This window comes from Coregonus clupeaformis, chromosome 14 (genome assembly GCF_020615455.1).
Source record: "Coregonus clupeaformis isolate EN_2021a chromosome 14, ASM2061545v1, whole genome shotgun sequence".
Classification (NCBI taxonomy): Eukaryota; Metazoa; Chordata; class Actinopteri; order Salmoniformes; family Salmonidae; genus Coregonus; species Coregonus clupeaformis.
In genome coordinates, this window is record NC_059205.1 from 25,440,991 (window position 1) to 25,448,254 (window position 7,264).

Below are 7,264 nucleotides of genomic sequence, written 5' to 3' on the forward strand. Positions count from 1 at the left end.
GAGAGAAAATGAGACTGGGAGAGAGAAAGAGGGATATGGAGGGAAGAGAAATCTTCAAAAGCCCAACTATGTGGCTCCTACAGAGTGGGGTCGAGGGCCAAACCAGTCCTATAGGAGACGCTAGCTAAAGGCCCCTAGGGGGGAACGAAGGAGTGTGTGCGTGTAGCGGCACACTGCAAGCTCTCCCTCCCTTCATCCCTCCCTCCCTCCAAAAGAAGAAAGAGAGAGAGAGACCAAGTGGAAATGATGATTTAGCACCAACCACTCCAAATCATTAAGGTACATCTCACAAAGTCAGCCTACAGAAGAGTAATGTAACACTATCCATCCCTCGTCTCTATTATGCCCAGAGGGCCACACAAACAGACAGCTTATATCACACAGACAGAACTCCATATGCTTGGCCTGAGAAAGACTTAGGTATCTAGATAGAAGCCTGAGGAGATAGATACATTCGATAGTCAAGTCAATGGCTCTTCTTTTAAAAAGACTACGGTGAATAAAACGAGAGAGCTAAGTTCAGAGGGAAAAGCTTGTTGAATGTCAGATAAGAGATATTGTATTACAGTGGGAACACTCAGCCCCTACCATTCCTCATCGGTGTTGTTCTAATGGGAGAGACAGAGTGGTGTTGTGACTAGAATGTTAACCTGCGTTATCTGGGGGATATCTAACAGGCAGGGAGTACATCTGGCCTTTCAGGAGGGATAGATAAACAATTTCAATGCCTTTCTGTGGGTAGAATAAAACACCTGTTCCTACCACGTTTCAGGCTGAGAAATACAATTAGTGAATTTAAACAGGTTTTGAGAGCTTAGTTTGAATGGGTGAATAGACAGAAAGAGACATCTAATTCAAACAATGTTCAATTTCACATATCAGTAGCCACCACTACTATGCCCAGACTTAACTAATAATATAATTGTTTTTTGGAACAAACATTTGTTTCCTTTCTCATAGGCCCTAATATTGGGCCTAATCTTCCAAAGAGCTCTGAATGAATTTGAGCCATGTCACTATCTCACAGAGAAAGAGAGAGAAGGGCTGGTGTTTCATTAGTAAAGAGAGCCAGTGGCAGGCTGTAGAGGTCCATCTCAGTCTGGTCTCCTGTTGTCCCTAGAGGGGCCCTTCCTCTCCCCTGGGCCTGGGGTTGAGAGGTCAGAGTACCAGTGTTAATGGTTACCTAACATTTGACATTAGGGTGTGTCTGGAGTAGTGAGGAGGGAGGTTGGGGGTTGGAATGTGTGTGTGTGTGAGTGTGAGTGTGAGTGTGAGTGTGAGTGTGAGTGTGAGTGTGGGTGTGTGTGTGTGTGTGTGTGTGTGTGTGTGTGTGTGTGTGTGTGTGTGTGTGTGTGTGTGTGTGTGTGTGTGTGTGTGTGTGTGTGTGTGTGTGTGTGTGTGTGTGTGTGTGTGTGTGTGTAAAACACATTATTCTGATGGTCTGATGGAGGGGGGCAGGGGTGCCCCTCGAGGGACAGCCGGGGGTCAGCATTGTCAAGGAGACCTCAAGAGTCCAAATTGTTATTGGCGAATGTGAAAGCAAGACACAAGGGGCTAGCTTCCCCTTCAGAAGGTCCACTAGTGACCACGAGCCTCTGGACACTCATAGGGCCAGACTGTCGTTTGTTACACAGAAAAAGACAAGTCATTGAGATAACTAATTATGAGAGAGGTTGAGAAGGAAAGGCTTAGAGAGGTTTCATTCTTGGTAAATAGAAAGAGAGGGAATGAGAGAGAGAGAGAGAGAGAGAGAGAGAGAGAGAGAGAGAGAGAGAGAGAGAGAGAGAGAGAGAGAGAGAGAGAGAGAGAGACTTAAGGTACTAGGCAGTTTGCCATATCGGGAACTTGATGCGAATTGAAAGAAAAGCCTAATTATGAGAGAGGTTGAGAAGGAAAGGCTTAGAGAGGTTTCATTCTTGGTAAATAGAAAGAGAGGGAAAGAGAGAGAGAGAGAGAGAGAGAGAGAGAGAGAGAGAGAGAGAGAGAGAGAGAGAGAGAGAGAGAGAGAGTTAAGGTGCTAGGCAGTTTGCCATATCGGGAACTTGATGCGAATTGAAAGAAAAGCCTTCACAGAGAGACAAACAGCTGTCAATATGACAGCATTCTCTCATGGGGATAGGATGCCTCTCTCCCACTTACTGCCTGAAACAAGTCAATAAGAAGACCTGTATAACATCCATGCTCTATATTACAGTTGAAATAACCTCTACTACAGTGTCTCTGTGAGGGTGTGAGCTATGGGTGTTTGCATTGGTGTAATCTTTAACTCAAAAGAACAAAGTCTACTGCTGTATAAGAGGACATCTTTCACACAAATTATTTCTGCATGAGGTACCGACGAATGCAGATAACTGTATGGGCTGTACGACACAATCAGCAACAAGTCACTCCTCGTTTTAACCGAAATTGCAGCAAAATCCCCCAGCACGAACTGCTGACTAAGGCTATGTAAAGCACGGAGAACTATATCAGTGACTGAATGCGTGAGACAGACATTGTAGCAGTTTTGATCATCACACTTAACCATTCCTGCTAACCTAAGTGAAAAAAGTGCCAACTTAAGCTGTTCTCATGTAAGGTGAGTTCTTTGAAGAAGGTGTCTCGCGTGCTATGATGTTGATATGTGCAAACCGCATTTCTGCAGTGAAAAAATAACAACATTGGTTAAAAAATAAGGGCACCTGGTATAATAGCACATTTTATGAACCCAGGCAACCACCGACCACCACAATACAGTATCACACAAACAGCGTAAAGCGGTAGAACCAGATCCTACCACCTACCGCTCCGCGTCGCTTCAATAGAACACGCATTCAACTACACACAGTTCCAGACGATAAATATGATATTACAACTGTGATATCTATTATCTATCTCACATATATTTCTTACACTTATTCCACTCTGCAAGCAGCAAACTATTTCAGGTGATTGGAAAGAGTGGAAAACCAAAATAGCTTACTTTCAAATGCTTCTTTGCTTCATTTAATTCAACTCTCGGTCATACCAGACCATGAAAATCACCGCTGAGATATCCATCTTGAATAAAGTCCTTTGCTTACTCATTCAACTCTGCCAGCATGAAACTAGGCCTATTTTAAACCTCAAAATACAAGGCCAGAAGAATATGATTTATGAACAAGGCGTTTTCTTTAGGTAATAAGACAGGTAATTACAGGTATTAATAATAATAAGACATGGTAATAAGCGGATCAGCCATTTGCATTTATATATTTTAGGTGCTCTTACCGGAGACAGAGACAGTCATGGGGGCCTCTAGAGGTCTGTTGTTATCCAGGTCTCTGCTGAGCTTTAGTTCCCCTGTGTCTGCATTCAGCACCAGTAGGTTCAGCTCATTCCCCGACTCAAAGCTGTAGTGGAGTTTATCCGACACGTCCGGGTCATGGGCAGGCACCTTCCCTATGATCCCTGAGGGGAAACTATTGGACTTGTTGGTCACATAGTTGTTGAAGATAATCTCAAAGTTCTGCAGAACCGGGTCGTTGTCATTGATGTCGACTAAACGGATGTGGACTGTGGCCCGGCTGACGAGCGGAGCGGACGTGGCCTGGACCACAATGACGTACTCGGTTCTGGACTCGTAGTCGAGGTCCGTAAGGGCGGTGAGGTCGCCTTTGAAGATGTCCAGCTTGAAGACCTCAGGGATGTTCCCCTCGACGATCTGGTACATGATCTGAGCGTTGGTTCCTTCATCTGGGTCGGTGGCGCTGATCCGAGCCACGACGGAACTGACGGGACTGTTCTCCTCTACGTAGATAAACAGTTCGTCCTTCTCGAACACGGGTGCATTGTCGTTAATATCCAGCACCGACACCTGGATGTCCACCGCTGCTTTGAGAGGAGGAATCCCCTTATCCACAGCGAAGGCCTTCAGGGTATACACAGGCACGTTCTCTCTGTCTAGCTTCCTGGCTGTTCTGATGATGCCAGAGTAGGGCTCGATGAAGAAGTCCCCCTCCCCGTCATCTCCACCCTGGAAGGTGTAGCTCAGCCTGCCGTTGGACCCGGAGTCCCTGTCGGAGGCAGATATCTGGAGCACGCTGGTGTAAACGGGTGCGTCCTCGAATACAGTCCCCTGATACATGTCCCGTTGGAACTGAGGTGTGTTGTCGTTGGCATCCAGGATTATTATCTCCACATAGGTTGTATCGGACTTCTGAGGAATGCCGTTGTCCCTGGCGATGATGGCTAGCGTGTACGACGCCTGGTCCTCGTAGTCTATCTCCATCTGGGTGGTGATGGCGCCTGTGTCGGGGTCAATCTTAAACTGGGGGACGTTGTCCTCCATGATGTACGTGATGCGAGCGTTCTCACCCGTGTCTTCGTCAGTGGCGCTGATGACGACCACGGTGGACCCCACGGGCCGGTCCTCGCTAATCATCACCTGGTAGTTGGCGCTCTGAAACACGGGGCGGTGCGTATTGGCGTCAGTGACGTTGATGAACACCTGTGCCATGTCATAACGCGTGCCGTCCGAAGCCGTCACTGTCAGGATGTACTGGCGCTCCTGTTTGTAGTCTAAGGGTAACGCCAAGGTGATGAGCCCGCCTCCACTCTGACTGGTGATGGCGAAACGGTTCCTGGTGTTTCCGCTAGAGATCTGATAGGTTACGACGCTATTTACATCCCTGTCAACGGCTGTCACTGTCAACACACTGGTCCCCACCACAGCATCCTCATTAATCTTTAGAGAATACACCTTCTCTGTGAAGGTCGGGATGTTGTCGTTCACATCTAGGACCGTGATGCTCACGCTGGCCGAGGATGACATCACAGGTATCCCACAATCCCTCGCTTCCATGCCGAAGGTATAGAACTCAGTGGTTTCCCTGTCGAGCTCCACGGCGACCGTGATCCACCCAGTGCTGTTGTTGATGGTGAAGGGGAAACCAGGGGAGGTGTCGGTGAGACAGTACTCCAGACGGGCGTTATCCCCAGAATCAGCGTCTATAGCCTGGATGTGGATTACTGAGTAGCCAATGGCCACATTCTCGAGCACAGTGGCTTGGAACGGCGTGCTGACAAACATAGGAGCGTTATCATTTACGTCAACCACCTGGACCACCACCATCCCAGTCCCGTTGATCAACGGAGGCCTGCCGCCATCCTGAGCTTTAATCCGTAAATTATACTCCCTAATCATCTCGTAATCCAGGGGATTAATGACATCGATGACCCCAGTGGGAGAGTGGATGTAGAACTGTCCCTTTACGTTGCCACTGATGATGCTGTAGTGGACCTTAGCGTTGTTTCCCTCGTCTTTGTCCGTGGCCTCGACTTGAGTGACTTTAGAGTTGACGGCCACGTTCTCAGGGATTTGGACCACGTACCGTTTCTCACTGAACTGGGGGTAGTTGTCGTTCTCGTCCTCTACAGAGATGTTGACGGTGGCCGTGGCGCTCCGGGGTTCAGGGTCTTTCCCCTGGTCGTTGGCTTCCACGATCAGCTGGTACTGGGACATGGTCTCTCTATCGGGCCGCTCTCTGATCCTCACCAGCCCGTGGCGTGAGTCGATCTCAAATCCAGCGTTCACTCCGTCGCTGTTGACTATTTTATAGACCATATTGGCGTTGGAGGGTGCGTCCCCGTCTGTGGCTCTTATGGTCATGACCTCAAAGCCCACCTCTACATTCTCCCGTATGGTTACCCGGTATTCAGTCTGCTCGAACACCGGCCCGTGGTCGTTGGTGTCGCTGACCGTCACTGTGAGGTAAGACGTGGCTGAACGCCGTGGGGAGCCGTTGTCTGTTACCATTACTTTGAAGACGTGTGTGTCTTTGACCTCCCTATCTAAAGGCTGCACTGTTGTAATAGCACCTGTCTGAAGGTTTATTACAAAAAAGTTGTTGGATCTGCTGTCAAAGAGGGCCTCCATTCCATACTCTATTCTACCGGCCTCTCCATCATCAGGATCAGTGGCCTTTAGTGTGATGACGCGGGTCCCTGATGGTTCATTCTCGGGAACAGACACCTGGTAGTTGGGGAGCTGAAACTGGGGAGGTGTGTTCACATTTCTCCGTTTTCGGTTGTTCCATTTGCCAGGCACAATCTGGATGGTGTGTGATGATGTTAACTGCTCATGGGTCTCTCCCTCAACCACTGTCACCAACCGCAACCTCGCGCTCACCGAGACGCGGACGCGCTGGTCACTCAGAGCACGCAGTGTACAATGCAAATGCACCTCGCTCAGCTCTCCGTGCCCCAAACAGTAGTCGTCGTCCAGCAATAGATTGCCATGTTTAAAAACTGCTCTCAAGTCTTTCCCAGTAGTGCATGATGCAGAAAAATTGATATTTCGCGTAAAGGCAGGCAAAAGTTCTGTTACATTCACAAGCAAATGACCTGCGGATAAGCAGGAAGTTGCTTCCAGTTTGGAAAGGTAATTGATGTAAATGTCGGGCTTACCTATTGTGCTCTTTCTCTTGTATTTGATAAAACAGTCCTGTCCGTGTACAAATGTATTGAAATGTGTCAAAACAAAATTTTCAGACGTCAACGACCCTATCCTGATATAGACAGGCACCGGGTTCCTCAATAAGCGCACACAATCCACTTTTCCGTACATACGGAGAGCTCCTTCTTGCCATTCCACTTGTAAAAAGTTCTGAATGTATTTAGGAGTTAAAGTCCTGTCGATTTTGTAAATCCAACCGGGCCCCAGGGACAAATTTGCCAAAACGGTCCCAGTTTGTAACGTCTCCGAAAGGTGTAGCTCGAAACATCCTAGCAAGGGCACATTGAATAGAACACAAACCCAGATCCAATACATCGGTAATTCCATGGCTTAAAACTCCAACAAATCCCATTCAACTTCATCGAAACACCTACACAAAAACATTAACTATCCCTCTCCCTTTTTCTTTTATCCTTCATGGTGAAGTTTTAAAGTGGAAAAGACACTTATATCCATAGTATCCACGGAGCGCAGTCACATTATTCCACGGGCAAGTTTTAAATGACTACAAAATGGCTCCGCGGCTCCCCTCCTCTGAGAGTTGATTAACATAAACCTGCGGTGTTCGGCTCACCGGGACACTTTCGCAGGGGGCTTTCTCATGGAGATTCGGAAGTGTCCTGAGCTGTTGACGACTGCGCATTCGGACAATTGTTATAACAATACAGAGTGCTTGTTAACACGCGCATTGTGTGTTTGAGGGCCACTAGAACTTTGTTATAAAACAAGTTTGGTATCATTGAGACTTTCTATGATGTTTTGAGATTAGTTGTGTATTGAGTTTGTCAC

At 47.6% G+C, this 7,264-nt stretch overlaps 1 protein-coding gene across 3 annotated transcripts in view; it reads right to left on the minus strand.

Moving 5' to 3' along the window:
- The window catches only part of LOC121581258 (cadherin EGF LAG seven-pass G-type receptor 1-like), a 133,167-nt gene extending 126,210 nt beyond the window's left edge, over positions 1-6,957 (minus strand). For all 3 annotated transcript variants that reach the window (XM_045224758.1, XM_041896765.2, XM_045224757.1), the window contains exon 1: positions 3,250-6,957. In XM_045224758.1, the coding sequence (XP_045080693.1) occupies positions 3,250-6,802 (3,553 nt within the window). In that variant the 5' untranslated portion in view covers positions 6,803-6,957. The remainder of the gene's footprint in view (positions 1-3,249) is intronic.
- Between the last annotated feature and the right edge of the window lie 307 nt (positions 6,958-7,264).